Source organism: Capra hircus, chromosome 3, assembly GCF_001704415.2.
Source record: "Capra hircus breed San Clemente chromosome 3, ASM170441v1, whole genome shotgun sequence".
In the NCBI taxonomy this organism is placed as follows: domain Eukaryota; kingdom Metazoa; phylum Chordata; class Mammalia; order Artiodactyla; family Bovidae; genus Capra; species Capra hircus.
In genome coordinates this window covers 106102717-106120181 of record NC_030810.1, presented here as the reverse complement: position 1 = coordinate 106120181, position 17465 = coordinate 106102717, and the positions used below count along the sequence as shown (strand labels likewise).

Genomic DNA, 17465 nt, shown 5'->3' with positions numbered 1-17465 from the left:
GGCAGCGCGGCCAGCTGGCGCTGGGGAGGCGAGCGCGCACGGAGGGATCCGGGGAGACTCTCCCCAGAGAGTCCCGCGCGCCCCGGGAGCCCCACCTGCTGTCCTCGGCCTGCTCCCGGGCTTCTGCCCCAGCCCTTGGGGTTGACCAGGCCTCTGGCGCTGTCTTTTGCTCAGCACCCTGCGTGACTTTTCTCCCCTGGAAGCTGGAGTCGCCCGGTTGCTGTCTGCGTCTCCATCCTCATCTCTCTGTCTCCGGGTGCACACTGAGTCTCTGGCTCCAGCGGCCTGCCACTGTCTGTGTCTCTGTGGCTCTCATGACTTCTTTTCTGTCTCCTGCCATCTCTATGCAGGATTCTTTGTGGTTCTGCCCCTTCCCTTCCCTTTCCCTCTGAAGCCTGCCTCTGTGTGTCCCTTAGGACCCGTCAGACCCTTCTACTCCCTGGAGCCATCTGGAGAGGAGCCAGGACTGGGCACAAGACAGGACCAGAACAATGGCAGTGCCTAGTCTGTGGCCATGGGTAGCCTGCCTGCTTGCAGTCCTCCTCTCCTTGGGATTTGGCCTGGACACAAGAGAGGGTGAGTCCCCAGCCCTGTCTCCTGGAGCCCCATCTCCCTCCCAGCAGACTGGGAGGCCAAACGCTGAATTTCCACCCAGAACGTGTCTATTTCCCTACTGGGACATGAAGACTGGGGGTAGCTTTCAGAAGGACTTCCCACCAGGGAAAGCAGTCAGTTTCCCACATTAAGGGTGTTTTCCTCTCCGTTCCCTGGGAAATGAGAAGGACCTTGAAACAGAAGGATGGATAGATGCCCTCCATTTCTGCTTATGAAACAGCAATCTTAATCCTAGTAAAGCCTGAATGAGAACCAAAGTGGGGGGAGGGGTAGTCTTAGAGGTCATTTCTAGAATCGCTGAATGGGAAAGGGGGCCAGGATGGGAAGGAGCTGAGAACTAGGCACCATTAAGTAACTGAACCCACTGTGCAGATGGGACATTGAAGCTCAGAGAACTGAAAGGTCAAGCTAGACTGATGTCCTGAACTTCTGCCTCTGGGTCCTGTCCTGTGTCCCCCACTTTGAGGGCCCATCCACTGGGCTAGGGGGCTGCTTCAAATTAGTCCCCAGGCTAAACACTGTGTAGTTTGGGGGGATGGGACACGTAGACAAATTGGCTCTCCTGGAGGTGCTGGGGACCTGGCAGGGAGAGGAAAAATATGCTGAGAGTGGAAGATTCAGAGGCGGAAGGAGTAAGAGATGTCCTTCTCCCCAAACCCACCATTCCCTTCCAGACTCCCTTCCAGACTGAGGGAGCTCAGGAATCCAGTGCTCTGTGCCTCAGGGGTCACGTGATGCCCTCAGACTGGGGGCTTCCAGGGCAGAGCGGAGTCTCCCCTTCCTGTAGAGACAGAGGGGTGACGTGAATGGGTTGGGGTACAGAGTCCCCAGAGGCACTGCCTGCAAGGCATAGCCCCACCGCCTGCACCCCTCCCCTCCTCCACTGCTGCACCAGGACAGGGCACAGCAGATGCCAGCCAGGAGCACAGTTGTCAGGACAGGAGCACGCCCCTGGGGTGTGGGGGAGGGAGGTGTTTGGTCAGGGGACCCAGATGTCTGGTTCCCAGTGCAGCTCTGCACAGGGCCAGGTCTGGAGGGGAGGCAGGCAGGGGTTAACCTGTGAAGGTCGGTAGATTTGTTTTTCCAAATGACTCCCATCAGGGGAGCCCTAGAGAGGCCAGGGCATGATGGGAAGTGGCATGTGGGCTCCTGAAAGAACCCCCCATCTGCCTGCAGAGCCTGATTGGCCTTTGCCTAGAGGGACTAGAAGTGCTTTCTCATCCCTCTCTCTTTGTGTGTGTGCATGTGTACGTGCAAGTGCTCAGACACACACACAGTTGCTGGGTAGAGCTAAGCACAGGGACCATTAATGACAACAGGGAGAAGGTATGAAGTAAGCCCCAGGGAGCCAGCCTAGCCTGCCCACCCCCTTTAAAACATCAGGGGATGGGCCTGGGTATCTAAGATGCCTGCCATGTTGCTTGAGGGCTGGGTAGGAGGGGAGGGAGTGGACGCTGGAGACGTTAGCAGGACTTGACTAGCAAACCAAAAGATTCAGACCTGAATCTTCTGAGTGAGGACCGTGTAAAGTACCTTGGGAGAAGGGAGTGCAGGAACCAGGTATCTAACCTATTAGGGGAATCGTTCTAGGTGACTTGGGGAAAGAAAGAAAAATGGGGCCAGGTTCCTGGGACCTGAAAAATCCAAACACACCCAGTTCCCTGAGGGAGGAATTGACTTGAGATCCAGATGCCATCTCAATTCAACTCACAACCCCTGAGTGCCCAGTGATTCTGCCCTGAACTGGGCACCGTGGTGACTGACAAGGGCCCCAACCACAGGAGAGTCCCTTCTTGGAAGTGGTGACAGAGAGATAGAAAGCAACGTTGCAGCCATACCCTAGGTGTTCTGGTGTGAGTGCTGGACTAAGCTCAGCAGAGCCTGAAGGGGAAGTGATTAACTCAGGGTCAGAGCGTCAGGGGAGGGGGGCTTGACCTGAGGCTTTCTGGACAAGAACTGAGGGGTTAACAGGCCAAGGAACTTTTCTAAGGTACTAGTGGGGCCCAGTTTATCAACGTCCTGGAATGTCAGGCTGAAGAATTTAAACTTGAACTTTTGGCAACGGGGAGCCATGGAATGTTCCTTCGAGAGTAAACAGATGCTGGGACCAAGGTTCTAGCTTCCTTAAGCCTGGGAGAGAAGGGGAGTGTGTGAAGCTCAGACTATCACTTCTTAGTCACAGAATTCATTCATTCATTCCTTCAGCAAATATTTACTGAGCACCAATTTTGTGCCAAGCACTATATCAGGCACCAAGGACACAGCAATGAATTACATGGTGATCCCTGCCCTTCTAGAGCTTACAACAAACAAAATAAAGAAGTAAATTGTATATTAGCCAGTGTTAAGCATTTGAAAAAACACTAAGTAGGAGAGGGAGTAGGAGGTAATGGGGTGATCAGAGAAGTCCTCACTGAGAAAGTGACATCTGAGCAGAGACTTCAAAGAGGTGCAGAGCCATTGCGAGGGAAGAGTGTTCTAGCCAGAGGGAGCAGAAGGTGCAAAGACCCCAAGGCAGCGGCTTGGCAGGCTCGTTTGAGAAACCACAAGACAGCCGGTGTCTCTGAAGAAGAGAGGAAGAGGGGATAAAGTGGGAGAAGTGCAGAGGCCATGTAGACTGTGGTGAGGACTTCAGCTTTTCATCAGTGATGGAGGCCGTTGGGGTGTTGTGAGCGGTAGAGGAGTGTGTCTCCACTCTGGCTGTGGAGTGGAGGATAGAAGAGAGAGGGGAGAGGGCGGAAGTGGGGAGACCATTTAGGAAGCTGTTACTGTGAAGTCAGGAGGAGATGACGGTGAGAGCAGTGAAGGTGGTTCTGGGTGTATTTTAAAGGTGGAGCTCGTAGGGTATGGGCGTTAGAGAAGGAAAGGAATCAGGGAGGCTTTCGCTTTGGAATCTGACTGCAAGAAGAAAGTTGCAGTCAACTGAGAAGGGGACGTGAGTTTGGGAGGGAAGGTCGGGGGCTCACTTTTGCCCAGGTGGGCTTCTCTGGTAGGGATCTCTAAGCTGCAGATGAAGCCTGTGAGGCCCAGAGAGGAGGTTCCCCCCACATCCACAGCAGAGCCTGACTCTGCCTTAACGTCCCCTCCCAATATGGTTCCCTCCTCCCCAGATGCCAGGGCAGGATGGGGTGCTTGGCGCAAGCTGTACTGATGGCTACCTGCCACTTGTACCCACAGTGTGCCCCAGCCTGGACATCCGCTCAGAGGTGGCAGAGCTGCGGCGGCTGGAGAACTGCAGTGTAGTGGAGGGCCACCTGCAGATCCTGCTCATGTTCACAGCCACCGGCGAGGACTTCCGTGGCCTCAGCTTCCCACGCCTCACCCAGGTCACCGACTACCTGCTGCTCTTCCGGGTCTATGGCCTGGAGAGCCTGCGTGACCTCTTCCCCAACCTGGCGGTCATCCGCGGTGCCCGCCTCTTCCTGGGCTATGCGCTGGTCATCTTCGAGATGCCACACATGCGGGATGTGGGGCTGCCGGCGCTGGGGGCCGTGCTGCGTGGGGCTGTGCGTGTGGAGAAGAACCAGGAGCTCTGCCATCTCTCCACCATTGACTGGGGTCTGCTGCAGCCTTCACCTGGTGCCAACCACATTGTGGGCAACAAGCTGGGCGAGGAGTGTGCCGATGTGTGCCCCGGCCTGCTTGGCGCCACCGGTGAGCCCTGTGCCAGGACCACATTCAGCGGTCACACCGACTACAGGTGCTGGACCTCCAGTCACTGCCAGAAAGGTGGGCACTGGCACAGAATAGGGCCAGGGAGCACAGGGAGGGCAGAGGCAGATGGCACTGGGCAACCATAAGATGGTATGTGTCCGTACTTTGCTGACACTATTTATTTTAACTCTCATTCATCCTATGTCTTTATTTCCGTTTTGCAGATGAGGCACCTGAGGCTCAGAAAAGTTAAATAACTGATGTAGCATCAGGTAGTCAAGGGGTCGGCACAAGACAGTATCAGGTAGTCATGGAGACAGTAAAAGAAAGTAAAAGTTGAATATGGGGGAGAAGAGTAGCTTGAATGGATACGAGGCAGCTGCATAAGAGGCAGTATGAGGCAGAGGTCGAGAGCAAAGCCGACTGTCCTGGGTTTGAATCTCAGCTTTACTGCTTACTGGCCGTGTTCATTTCGCCTCTCTGTGCCTCGGTTTCCTCATCTGTAAAATGATCGTAGCACTGTGATGAGGAACAAACTGTTCTGTAAAACATTACAGCAGTGCCTGGACCATGGTAACTGGGTCTGTTTCTGGTGCAAACCGCCACAGTACAGGCTGGCAGTACTGAAATGGGGAGGTTGGGAGCTGGGCGGAAGAAGAAGGCAAGTGACAGATGAAGAACAGGACAGGTGAGGACAAATATGTGATGTGGGATCTTTTTTAGGAGGTAAGGTGCCTGGAGGGGAAGCGGAAGGGAACAACGGAGAAAAGGAGGGGTGGCATAAGGTGGGGAAGGTTGGAGGAGGAGGTGAAGGTTGTAGAGGAGGGAAGGGAACCTTGAGAGGTTGGGAGCAGATCTGGGGCCCCCAGGCTGGGGTTCCTTCCATACAGCCCCTGGAGGTCAGCTCTCTTCACCCCAGTGCCTCAGCATCAGGGCAGAAGAGTAACCGGATCCCTGCTGTATCCACGGTGCCCCCACCCCCGAAGTCTCCCTGTTGGCTGTAAACACAGCTGCTTCATGTCCTCTCTCGTGTATAGTGTCAACATGCCCTGGCTGACCCCTGCCACACGCATCGCTCCCACGGACACATCCAGCTGCCACTGTGCAAAGGAGCCAGGCTCCCGGCACCCAGCCCCAACCCCTCCACATCTGCTTGGGGCTCCCTTCCACCCGGGGCAGAGACTGAAGAGGGAGGAGGGATGGGCAGAGGCCTGGGTCGAATGACCAGGGATGGCCCCTTCTCCCACACACTCCCAGGGCCACCTTGCCCTAGTCCTCACTCCTCAAGAGCAGCGGGCTGGTTCACCTTGGCCCCGTGCCCAGCGATGATCTGGGCACCAGGCCTAGACAGGACAGCAGGCGGGGGAGCAGGAGCCCTGATGGACAAGGTCGCTGCCTGGTCCTGAGTTCCAGTACCCCCGACTAGGCACTGTGGGAGGCGGGGAGGCACAGAGAGGGGCCGTGGCCGTATCTTCAAGAGTCCCCATCTGAGGAAGAGTTGGCGACCAGTGTCATCTGCATTGGACAGATCTGGGTGCAGACCAGGACTGTTCGCCCTTGGGGAGAGGGTAGGGAGGACCAAGGAGGTGCAGGTAAGGCCTAACGCAGCACTCTGCCCGCAGTGTGCCCCTGTCCTCGTGGGCTGGCCTGCACAGTCAGGGGCGAGTGCTGCCACACCGAGTGCCTGGGAGGCTGCAGCCGGCCAGAAGACCCCCGAGCCTGTGTCGCCTGCCGCCACCTCTACTTCCAGGGCGCCTGCCACAGGGCCTGCCCGCCAGGCACCTACCAGCATGAATCCTGGCGCTGCGTCACAGCGGAGCGCTGTGCCAGCCTGCGCTCTGTGCCTGGCCGTGCCTCCACCTTCGGCATCCACCAGGGTAGTTGTCTGGCCCAGTGCCCTCCAGGCTTCACCCGTAATGATAGCAGGTGAGTGTCGGGCGGGTGGGGGGCACCCTTGGAGCAGCGAGGAGGCCCACACTGGTCCAGGACTCATGCCACATCCTCTGCTTGCCCCTACTAGCATATTCTGCCACAAATGCGAGGGGCTGTGCCCCAAAGAGTGCAAAGTGGGCACCAAGACCATCGACTCTGTCCAGGCAGCACAGGATCTGGTGGGCTGCACCCACGTGGAAGGGAGCCTCATCCTCAACCTCCGCCAAGGCTGTTAGTGCCTTCCAGAGCCACACCCTTCCTCCTGGCCACACCCTTTACAATGACCCAGCTAAAGCACCACTTTCCATCATCCTGGGTCCCTGCCCTGAGGGCCCCCTTCCCTGGGCCCCCAGCCAGCTCCCCCACAATGGACCCATCACTTCCCTTGCCCTGGCTCCAGTCCTGTCTTCCCCATCCCCAGATAACCTGGAGCTGGAGCTGCAGCGAAGCCTGGGACTGGTAGAGACCATCACTGGCTTCCTCAAAATCAAGCACTCCTTTGCCCTCGTGTCCCTAGGCTTTTTCAAGAACCTCAAACTTATCCGGGGGGACACCATGGTGGATGGGTAAGGGATCAGAATTAGTTTGCTCTATCATATCTCCTCCCCAGCATTCCCCAAACTGTAGTCAAGTGTGTGGGAACCAGCTCTGCCACTTACTAACTATGTGACTCTGGGTAGGTTAACTTCTCTAGTCCTCAACTTTCTCATCCATAAAACGGGGTTAACATAACACTACTTATTTATTAGGGCTGTTGAGACTATTACTGAAGCTGTTATGTATAAAGCACTTAAAACAGAGCCTGAAACAAAATATATACAATTACATAAAATTGCATTTACATATCACCCTGTATGGATTGCCTATAATTGTTGTCATCTGATCCTCTTAGCTGCAGAGCAAACTGCCTGGGTTTGAAACCCATTCCTACCTCTACCAGTCGAAGCTTACCCTTAATGTAGCCAGGATTTTTCAAAATAATGTTTTAAATTATCAGCCAGCCAAGTGGTTTCTCACGTACCCCCCAAGGGGTCCCCACTCCAGCTGGAAAGGCATAGCCCCAGGCTGAGTCTTATTCCGCCCTGTGTCCCCAAAGCCAGGACAGAGCCTGGCAGAGAGCAGTGCTCAGTTAATGTGAGATGCAGGAAGGAAGAAGGTGGAAAAACTGTTGGCCCCATTTCACTGATGAGGAAAACACAGAACGTGGGTGCCTTGCTGGACGCCACACTCCTGGTCAGTGGCACAGAGTGGGTGTGTACTAGTGCCCCACGTGGACCGGTGTGGGTGGGCTGCTGTGTGCCCTGCCTCCCTGGTGCCCCTAGTCCAGCCCCGTCAGGAAGAACCCGTAAGACACGCCCTTCCTCATCCCTTGCCCCCACCTGCCGTGCAGAGCAAGGTCCCCTGGCCTCCCCCAGGAACTACACCTTGTACGTGCTGGATAACCAGAACCTACAGCAGCTGGGGTCCTGGGTGGCTGCAGGGCTCACCATTCCTGTGGGCAAGATATACTTCGCCTTCAACCCACGCCTCTGCTTGGAGCACATCTACCGCTTGGAGGAGGTGACTGGCACTAAGGGACGGCAAAACAAGGCTGAGATCAACCCCCGCACCAACGGAGACCGCGCTGCCTGTAAGGCCCGACACCCCAAGCCCCGGCACCTTGGCAGTGAGAGAGGGGACCCCAAGGAACACCCAGACACACACACACACTAGAGCACACCAGACACGCCCCAGGGTGGAGCGGAGGCTTGAAGGGAACGATGGGATAAGTTCCCTTCAGAGGCCACGTTAAGGGTAGGATGCCGCGGGGTCAGGGTCGGGGCTTGGGAGTAGGCGGCTCAAGCAGGTGCTCTCAACATGGTCAAAAGCAGGTGTTCGCCTTTTACCCCACCCAGGCCAGACTCGCACTCTGCGCTTTGTGTCCAACGTGACGGAGGCCAATCGCATCTTGCTGCGATGGGAGCGCTACGAACCGCTTGAGGCTCGGGACCTACTCAGCTTCATCGTGTACTACAAGGAGTCGTGAGTGGCGGGGGCGGGGCCAGATGGGGTAGGGTCTGAGAGGGGCGGGGTCAGTGGGGTGGGCGCGGTGGGGCGGGGCGGGGCCAGAGCGGGGGTGGGGGTCAGAGCCTGACCAGGCCAATTTGTTGACCACACGTAGGTGAGGGCAGAGCCCTGCGGGGCTGTGGAAAGCCAGAAAGCCAAGAACCCCGAGTCTCACTCCCTATAGGGCTCACGTCTGGCTCTCCTCTCACCTTCTTCATCCCTCCGTGCCTCAGTTTTATCTCACCCAGTGATGAAGAGGACAGTCAGGATTTCTGAAAGCCCAGGAGAGGCGCCCTGCTGGGAAGACTTGGATAATTAAAGCTCAATTCACTATGCTAATGTTTTGTACTGACCACATGCTCCTGCCCCAGCAGCGGTTTGGGAAGTACCCACTAATTTGGCCAGTTTTATCCACATCTTTGCCAGCATTTCATTAAAGCCTGAGGAAGGGCGGTAGCAGGGACAACCAAGAACCAACTGCTCTTTTCTTTGGAGAGAATGTACCGACGATAGCAGGATGGATAGTGGTTAGACCACAGGAAGGACTTCTCCAAAAGCATGGCTAGAATCAAAAATAGACATCTTTAGAAGAGAGAGATGGAGTGAAGAGCACTGTCGCCCTTTATGGTAGATGGAAGACGGGAGCTACCTGGATTGGAATCATTTCCTGTGAATTAAAATGGAGGGATCTTAGTTGCTCACTAGCACAGGGCCTAAGGGAACCCAGGTGGCACAGTGGTAAAGAATCCACCTGCCAGGCAGGAGACACAGGTTTGATCCCTGGGTCGGGGAGATCCCCCAGAGTAGGAAACAGCAACCCACTCCAGTATTCTTGCCTGGGAAAGTCCATGGACAGAGGAGCCTAGTGGGCTACAGTCCGCAGTCCATGAGGCCACAGAGAGTCAGAACATGGCTGAGCAACTTAGTACACACACACGCACACAGGGCCTGGCCTGGGAGTGGGGGAGAGATCTACTCACAGGGCCAAGGCTCTCCTAGGCCTCAGTAGAAGATGAAGGACTTTGGCAGGACGAACTGGACAGTTTGTTAAAAACAGATTCCTGAGCCCCACACCCATAGATTCTGATTCCATTAGTCCTGGGCAGGGCCTGTAAATCTGCATTTCTAACAAGCTCCCAGGTAATGCTGAATCTTCTGGTCCACATATTGAGGAGTGCTATCATGGACCGCAATATAAACCCACCCCCCAACCTCTGGCTTGTGCAGCTCACATTCTGCATGACTATACATGGCTGTCTTTGGACTCAAAGGGCAAACAGTCTTAGAGGTTTTTCAGGAAACTCCCCTGGCATCTGCCTTGCAGTGTGGCTATGGCTATGCTCCCTTAGAGATATATACTGTGGGGTGTGTGCATGCGTGTGGGTGCATGCGTGCGTGGGTTAGTTGCTCAGTCACGTCTGACTCTTTGCAACCCCATGGACTATAGCCTGCCAGCTTTCTCTGTCCATGGAAATCTCCAGGCAAGAATACTAGAGAGGGTAGCCATTCCTTTCTCCAGGGGATCTTCCCAACCCAGGGATGGAACCCAGGTCTCCCACACTGCAGGAGGATTCTTACTGTCTGAGGCACCAGGGAGGCCTTATATACTGTGGATCATGGCTCAGTTTCAGCTCTGAGCAGATCCATTCAGTGAGTGAGTCATGCCCACAGGGCACCTGCCCCAAAGGGCAGACCCACATCTGCTTCTGAATGCCCTTGCACACACCGGGAAGAGAATGACCCTGCCAGTCTTGCAGTGCTTCAGAGAAGAGGGGGCAGGGCTAAATGAGCTGCCCCTCAACTCCAGGGATGGGTTGTTCAGCCCATTCCAGAATGCCACAGAGTACGTAGGTCCAGATGCCTGTGGGGCCCAGAGCTGGAACCTGCTGGATGTGGAGCTGCCCCTCAGCCGCACCCAGGAGCCGGGGGTGACCCTAGCCCCGCTCAAGCCCTGGACACAGTATGCTGTGTTTGTACGGGCCATCACACTGACCACAGCGGAGGACAGCCCCCACCAAGGAGCCCAAAGCCCCATCGTCTACCTCCGAACCTTACCGGCAGGTAGGCTGAAGCCTTTGAAGGGGGTGGGAGCTAGATGCCTGGACCCTAGAGAGAATGGAAGAACACGGGCACTGGAAATAGAAAAGCTGGGTCACTGAACACCTGGTCTACAGAGGCTGGGAGGCCGGACCTCAGAGAGAAGGGCCCATTACCAGACAGTATTTAAAAGGGGGATCTGCAGTCCCTGCGTTGTACCCTCCTCCCACCCTCAGCGCCCACAGTGCCCCAGGACGTCATCTCCACGTCCAATTCCTCCTCCCACCTGCTGGTGCGCTGGAAGCCACCGATCCAGCGCAACGGAAACATCACCTACTACCTGGTGCTGTGGCAACGTCTGGCAGAGGACAGCGACCTCTACCTCAATGACTACTGCCACCGCGGTGCGCAGGGAGGAGGCGCGGGCCGGAGGGGTTGGGGTGGCGGGCTGCGGGCGCGGCCAGTCTAACTACTTCCTTGCCCGCCGCCCCTCCAGGCTTGCGGCTGCCCACCAGCAACAATGACCCCCGCTTCGACGGAGAAGACGGGGAACTCGAGGCCGACAGGGAGCCTGGCTGCTGCCCTTGCCAGCACCCACCTCCTGGGCAGGTCCTACCACCGCTGGAGGCACAGGAGGCGTCGTTCCAGAAGAAGTTTGAAAACTTTCTACACAACGCCATCACCATTCCCAAGTGCGTCTCGGCGAGAGAAAGCCAGGCGGGAGTCCAGGGTGCTGATGGGCGGGGTTTGTGAGGGGAGGGGCGGGGTGGGTGGGGGGTTGTGGGCGGGGCCTGAGGTTGTCTGTGGGTTAGGAGGCGGTGCGCCCCTGCAAAGAGCACTGAGGCGCGTTCCAGGCGAGCCTGACAGGGCCCTCTCTGGTCTTCCCAGATCCCCTTGGAAGGTGACATCCATCAATAAGAGCCCTCAAAGGTGAGCGGGGACGGCGCAGGGGCCGAGAAGCGCGGTTCCCAAGGCGGGGCCATGGCTCTGACTTGCGCCCTCTCTAGGGACTCAGGGAGGAGCCGACGGGCAGCCGAGGCCCTCCGGCTTGGGGGAAACAGCTCGGATTTCAAGATCCAAGAGGACAAAGTGCCTCGGGAGCGAGCGGTGCTGAGTGGCCTGCGCCACTTCACAGAGTACCGGATCGACATCCATGCCTGCAACCACGCGGCGCACACCGTGGGCTGCAGCGCGGCCACCTTCGTCTTTGCGCGCACCATGCCCCACAGTAGGTGACCCTCCCCCAGCTCTACCCTGCCCACACACCGACCCCAAGGATCCTATCTAATTAGTGCTCTAACTAGCCAGTTTGACAACCTCCCACCTCCCTGCCCGCTCCAAACTCAGGGCCTCTCCTTGCTCACTCCTGCCGGTCCCCATAACCCCAGAGTTTCCTCGAACCTTCCAGTTTAGCCCCCTGGGTCTGAGCATGAAGGTGAGAAGAAATAATTGTAGTCAGGTTGCCTGATGGCCTCTCCTGCAGGAGAGGCTGATGGTATCCCAGGAAAAGTGGCTTGGGAGGCAGCCAGCAAGAGCAGTGTTCTCCTGCGCTGGCTTGAGCCACCGGACCCCAACGGACTCATTCTCAAGTATGAAATCAAGTACCGCCGCCTGGGAGAGGTAGGCAGCCCAGGAGACACGCTAACCTAGCCCCAGTCTGTCCCTCCATCCTCTTCCTAGCCAGCTATTCTGTGCTGCCCTCAGGAGGCCACAGTGCTGTGTGTGTCCCGCCTGCGATATGCCAAATTTGGGGGTGTCCACCTGGCCCTGCTGCCTCCTGGAAACTACTCTGCCAGAGTTCGGGCAACCTCACTGGCTGGCAACGGCTCCTGGACAGACAGTGTCGCTTTCTACATCCCTGGCCCGGGTATGCTAGCCTCGGTCTCAGACCTGTATTCCCAAACAGCCCCACCTGGGCCCCCACCCACATCTCCCACTGTGGAAACCGCAGGCCCCTCCACCTTCCACCCCATCCGCCCCGCATCCTCATCTCCCACTGTGTCCTTGACCCCCTGACTTCACCATCTTTTTACAATTATTATTGTTTTTTTCTTTTTTCTGACTTCTCCATCTTTGACCCTCTGCTGTCTTCTGGCCACCAGAGGAGGAAGACTCCGGGGGGCTGCACGTCCTTCTCACCGTCACCCCTGTGGGGCTCATGCTGCTCATCATTCTTGCTGCCCTTGGTTTCTTCTACAGCAAGAAGAGGTGATGATGAGTCCCACTGATTCCCAACCCCCTTCTTCTCTGAGCCCTCATCATAACATCAGTGCAATCAGATGGTAGCAGATGAGACAGCAGAAAGGACTTCCTTAGAAACAGTAACTCTTCCCCGGAGGCATTGACATACCTGGAGAAAAGAGACATGTTTTTTAATTAGGGTGACCAACTTGTCCATGTTTGCCCGGGACTTTCCTGATTTTAGTAGGAACAGTCCTATATTCTGGGAAACCCCTCAGTCTGGGCATCCTGGGACTGTTGGTCACCACACTCTCAGCCTGAGAGCTAATGAAACTGGTCCGATCATAGCAGAGAAAGAAGCAGGAAATCTCAGGATGTGTCCTGGGCTTCTTGATGTCAGATCCCCCTGGAGCTGAATATGACAGGGAACTGAGGACAGGGCTTTGATTTGCTGGTTCTGAGGACTAGCTGAGGAGACCAGAGCCTCACTACTCTTGTCCTCCCTATTCCCAGCCTGTCAGACCCCAGATCCCAGGACTAGGACCAAGACTAGCTTGGGAAGTCCTTGGGGTTCCCCAGGGGTCACCCTGACCAGAGCTAAGGTAGGATCATAACCTCCTTCCTCCTTGGAGTACCCCTCCTCCTTGTCCTCTGACATGGCTCCTTCCTTCCCGAGGACCCTTCCAGGCTGACCCCCCTCACCTCCCATTGCAGAAACAGCACCCTGTATGCCTCTGTGAATCCGGAATACTTCAGCGCCTCTCACAGTAGGTCTGGGGGTGGCTGGACAGGTGGTGTGGGGAAGGGAGACAGGAGGGGAGAAGAGACAGACTTCCAGGTCATCTCGGAGAAGGCAGCCTTGGAACCCGAGTCCTTCAGAAGGAAGAGGGTGGGTGGAGGTGTGGCAGAGAGCAGTGTGCTTGCTCATGACCCCCACTCCCTCTCAGTGTACATCCCCGATGAGTGGGAGGTGCCTCGGGAGCAGATCTCCATAATCCGAGAACTGGGCCAGGGCTCTTTCGGGATGGTATACGAGGGGCTGGCACAAGGACTGGAGGTTGGAGAGGAGCCCACGCCGGTGGCCCTGAAGACTGTGAATGAGCTGGCCAGCCCACGAGAACGCATTGAGTTCCTCAAGGAAGCCTCTGTCATGAAGGCATTCAAGTGCCACCACGTGGTAAGGAAGGGTCAGGTCCAAAGTCAGGGTCAAAATTAGGATGAAGGTCATGTGGTTAGAGGGGAAAGATCAGAGATGAGGTCAGGGCAACATCAAGTCCAGGACTGGGACTGTGGTTAGGATCCTCACTGGAGTAAAGGTCATGGTAGGGCTATAATAGGATCATGGCTAGGGCTGAGATCAGTCATGGCTGAAGGTCAATACTGAGTTTTCAGAGCATTCTTAGGAGGGTGACTGGAGTCAAGGTCAGAATTGAGCAAATCATGAAGACTGAGATGACAGATACAATTACGGTCATGGATTAGGGAGACTTCCCTAGTGGTCCAGTGGCTGAGAGTCCACACTCTCAATGCAGGGGGCCCAGGTTCGATCCCTAGTCAGGTAACTAGATCCCAGATGCCACAGCTAAAGATCCTGTGTGCCGTCAACTTAAACAACAACAACAAAAAAATCCCACGTGCCACAACTAAGACCCAGCGGCAACCAAATAAATATATTTTATTTTAAAAAGGTCATGGGTTGGGGTCAAGGTCATTGTTAGGTCAAGATGAGGGTTATGGTCATGGCTAGGGTTAGGAGGGTTGTTGTCTGAGTCAGGTTGTGGTCACAGCAGAACAAGGTTTTGGCCAGGTGGGTCAAAGGGAGCTGAGTAGACCCGCAACCAGGCTCTTTCTCCATGCCAGGTGCGTCTCCTGGGCGTGGTGTCTCAGGGCCAGCCAACCCTGGTCATCATGGAGTTAATGGCCAGAGGGGATCTCAAGAGCCATCTTCGATCTCTGCGGCCCGAGGCAGAGGTGGGGACCAGGAAGCTTCTGGGTGGAGGCGCTGGGGAATTGGAAAGGACTTGGGCAGTTGAAGGCATAATCCTTGTGCAGGAGTCCAGCCTCAAGTTCTTGCTTCACCAGCCCATCTCTTGGTTCTAGAACAACCCTGGGCTCCCACGGCCAGCACTGGGAGATATGATCCAGATGGCTGGTGAGATTGCGGATGGCATGGCCTACCTTGCTGCCAACAAGTTTGTGCATCGAGACCTAGCGGCCCGGAACTGCATGGTGTCCCAGGACTTCACTGTCAAGATTGGGGGTACAGAGGGGGCCAGGCAGGTGGGGCAGCCTGGGTAGAGAGACTCCCCCAGCAAGGCAGGAGAAGACCGAGGCCTGTCCCTCAGCTCTGTTCCTGATCGCCCCCTCACCTGGATCTCTGTTTCCCCGTCTGAGGACAGCAGGATTTGGATGGGGTGATCTCTGAGGTCCTTGGAGCCCGTACAGTCCAGGATCCTTGGAGACTGTGGAGGTGGAGGGGGTTGGGAGAGATACTCCTGGGGCAGGAGCTGCTGACTGGCTCTGCTGCCCCACAGCCCATCCACCCTCCCTTTCCAGACTTCGGGATGACTCGAGATGTGTATGAGACAGACTACTACCGCAAGGGCGGGAAGGGGCTGCTGCCTGTCCGCTGGATGGCCCCCGAGTCCCTCAAAGATGGAATCTTCACCACCCACTCTGACGTCTGGTGGGGCCTGGCTGGAGCAGAGGGCTCAGGGGTGTGGAGGCAGGGTCTGGCATGCACTCCCTAGGGTGTACTGAGCTGCATGAAGCATGCGGGGCTCAGGCCCTCCTCCCTGTCCTCCCAGGTCCTTCGGCGTGGTGCTCTGGGAGATCGTGACCCTGGCTGAACAACCCTACCAGGGCCTATCCAATGAGCAGGTGCTCAAGTTTGTCATGGACGGTGGAGTCCTGGAAGAGCTGGAGAGCTGTCCCGTTCAGCTGTGAGTCACCCCAGCCTGGCCCTGCCTCAGCCCTGCCCTGTCAACATCTGCCCCACCCCTGGGAGTCTCTGAGGCTTCTACCTATGCTCATCCCCAGCTCTGAGCCCTCCAACTTGAAATCCTGCAACCCCCATTTACTCCCCGGTGACCCAAGCTCAGTTGGTAAAGAATCCACCTGCAGTGCAGGAGACCTAGTTTCAGTCCCTGGATTGGGAAGATCCCCTGGAGAAGGGCATGGCAACCCACTCCAGTATTCTTGCCTGGAGAATCCCATGGACAGAGGAGCCTGGTGGGCTACAAGTTCATAAGGTCACAAAGAGTCGGACACGACTGAGCAACTAAGCACAGCACAGACCTGAGCAGACATACTCCCCCCATGACCCCCTCCATAACCCCGTCCATAACCCCCTCCCTCGCACTGATTGGCCCTCTCAGTGCAGGAGGCAGGAGGCGTGCACCCCTCTGACACTGCCCCCTGCCTCCACCAGGCAGGAGCTGATGCAGCGCTGCTGGCAGCAGAACCCACGCCTGCGCCCCACCTTTACCCACATCCTGGACAGCATACAGGAGGAGCTGAGGCCCTCCTTCCGCCTCCTCTCCTTCTATCACAGCCCAGGATGCCGGGGGGCCCGGGCCTCCCTGCCGCCCACCGATGCAGAGCCTGACTCCCCCCGAACCCCAAAAGAGGCCTCTTCAGACTTCAGCCCCCAGAATGGGGGTCCAGGACATTGAGGGGCACTCCGTTCCCTGGCTGATTGGCCTCCCATGGACAGAGAGGAAGGGACCTAAGCTTTGCAGCTGTGAGAGGCTGAGACGTTCACACCCCAGCCCCATGCTGAGACAGCCGAAGGAGAAACAGAGCAGAGCAGGACAGGTTGGGGGGTGACAGGGAGACCACAGCTGAGTCATGGCGGGGAAGATTTCCTCAGGAATCTGAGTTCTCCGTGAGAAAGTAAGCGAAGCCACAGCAGCAACGGAGATTAGATGGTGGACAAGACGCTCTGAGTGAGAGAGCCTACTCAGACTAGAAAGAGAAGCTGGGCTGCTCTGAAGGCAGGGTCTGGGGACCCCACCGGCGGTTTTGGAGCTCCTGTGGACACCCGGGGCCATCAGCACGCTAGAAACCAGATGAGCCACCAGACTCGGGCCTGGAAGCCTCTCTGTCCGCGTTTGGGATGCTGGGGCTGAGCGTCCAGATGACCGTTGTTTGTACCGCTGTGTCTCACCTCCTCCCCTACCCCAGGCCATAGTGCGTGTGGGGAGAGCGCAGGGACCTGGCTGAGTGGCTTCCCAGCCTGGCCTCGGGGCCTGCCCTCTCCCCTTCCTCTCCTTTACCTCACCCAGGGACCCCAAGCTTGGTGCTCCCCCTTCCTCTTCTCCAGGGCCTTCCCTCGGTGCAGGCTCACCCCTTCTCCCAGGCCCTTCCCCTCAATCCCCCCCTGCCCTGGAATTATTAAGGCCTTAAGAGCCTTGCTTCCTCCCTGCCCTCACGCCTGCCCTCCACCCCCGCCTCTCATGGGAAGGCTGGAGAAGGCAGAATAAAGGCCGAGGTCTGTCTGTACCCTGGTCCCGGGCAGCCCATTATCTCTCCATCTATATGGTCTTAACATTGGATGAACTTCCTCCCTCCCTCCTTGGGGACCTGAGGTGGTGACCCTGAGGCAGTGATAAGGATAAAACACTGCTGTCAAACACCACCTCCATGAGGCCCTGAGCAGCCAGGGCTGCCACGGCAGCGACGCAGGACAGCCCTGCTATTATCTGCGGCTCAGGCGGCCAGAAGTGGTTGAGCCCGGCAGGGGAACCTTTGTATCCGGCCTCCCAGCCTCACCAACCCATTCCCCTACACCTCATCTTTAGGTCATCTCTCACTGTTTCCACTGGATAGACATTTCCTGGGGTCTCCCAGGACAGACGTGAGGCGGGCAGAACGTGGGACGGGGGAGGAGGGGTCTTGATGACATTACCAGTCCCTGCTGGATGGCCCCCTGCCAGGGCAGGGAACACGTCAGAGCAGAGTCTTTGTGTCTGGCGCCCTACTGTTCTGCCATCCCTGGA

General features: G+C 56.9%; 1 protein-coding gene across 1 annotated transcript; it reads left to right on the top strand.

Moving 5' to 3' along the window:
• INSRR (insulin receptor related receptor) lies at positions 21 to 16968 on the top strand. The gene is made up of 22 exons (XM_018046311.1): positions 21 to 576; positions 3793 to 4344; positions 5892 to 6195; positions 6290 to 6432; positions 6623 to 6767; positions 7617 to 7831; positions 8097 to 8223; positions 10070 to 10308; positions 10521 to 10688; positions 10781 to 10976; positions 11173 to 11214; positions 11292 to 11512; positions 11768 to 11904; positions 11989 to 12151; positions 12387 to 12492; positions 13180 to 13232; positions 13413 to 13642; positions 14326 to 14436; positions 14566 to 14725; positions 15022 to 15151; positions 15273 to 15407; positions 15896 to 16968. The coding sequence occupies exons 1-22, from the start codon at positions 492 to 494 to the stop codon at positions 16137 to 16139; spliced, it is 3906 nt and encodes a 1301-aa protein (XP_017901800.1). The 5' UTR covers positions 21 to 491; the 3' UTR covers positions 16140 to 16968.

What these genes read in the sequence shown, in the direction of transcription:
- INSRR (XM_018046311.1), top strand. Translation starts at nt 492, where the DNA reads ATGGCAGTGCCTAGTCTGTGGCCATGGGTAGCCTGCCTGCTTGCAGTC. An exon ending in TTTCTACATCCCTGGCCCGG is followed by an intron (nt 12,152 to 12,386) that starts GTATGCTAGCCT and finishes TCTGGCCACCAG; the next exon opens with AGGAGGAAGACTCCGGGGGG. An exon ending in ATACTTCAGCGCCTCTCACA is followed by an intron (nt 13,233 to 13,412) that starts GTAGGTCTGGGG and finishes ACTCCCTCTCAG; the next exon opens with TGTACATCCCCGATGAGTGG.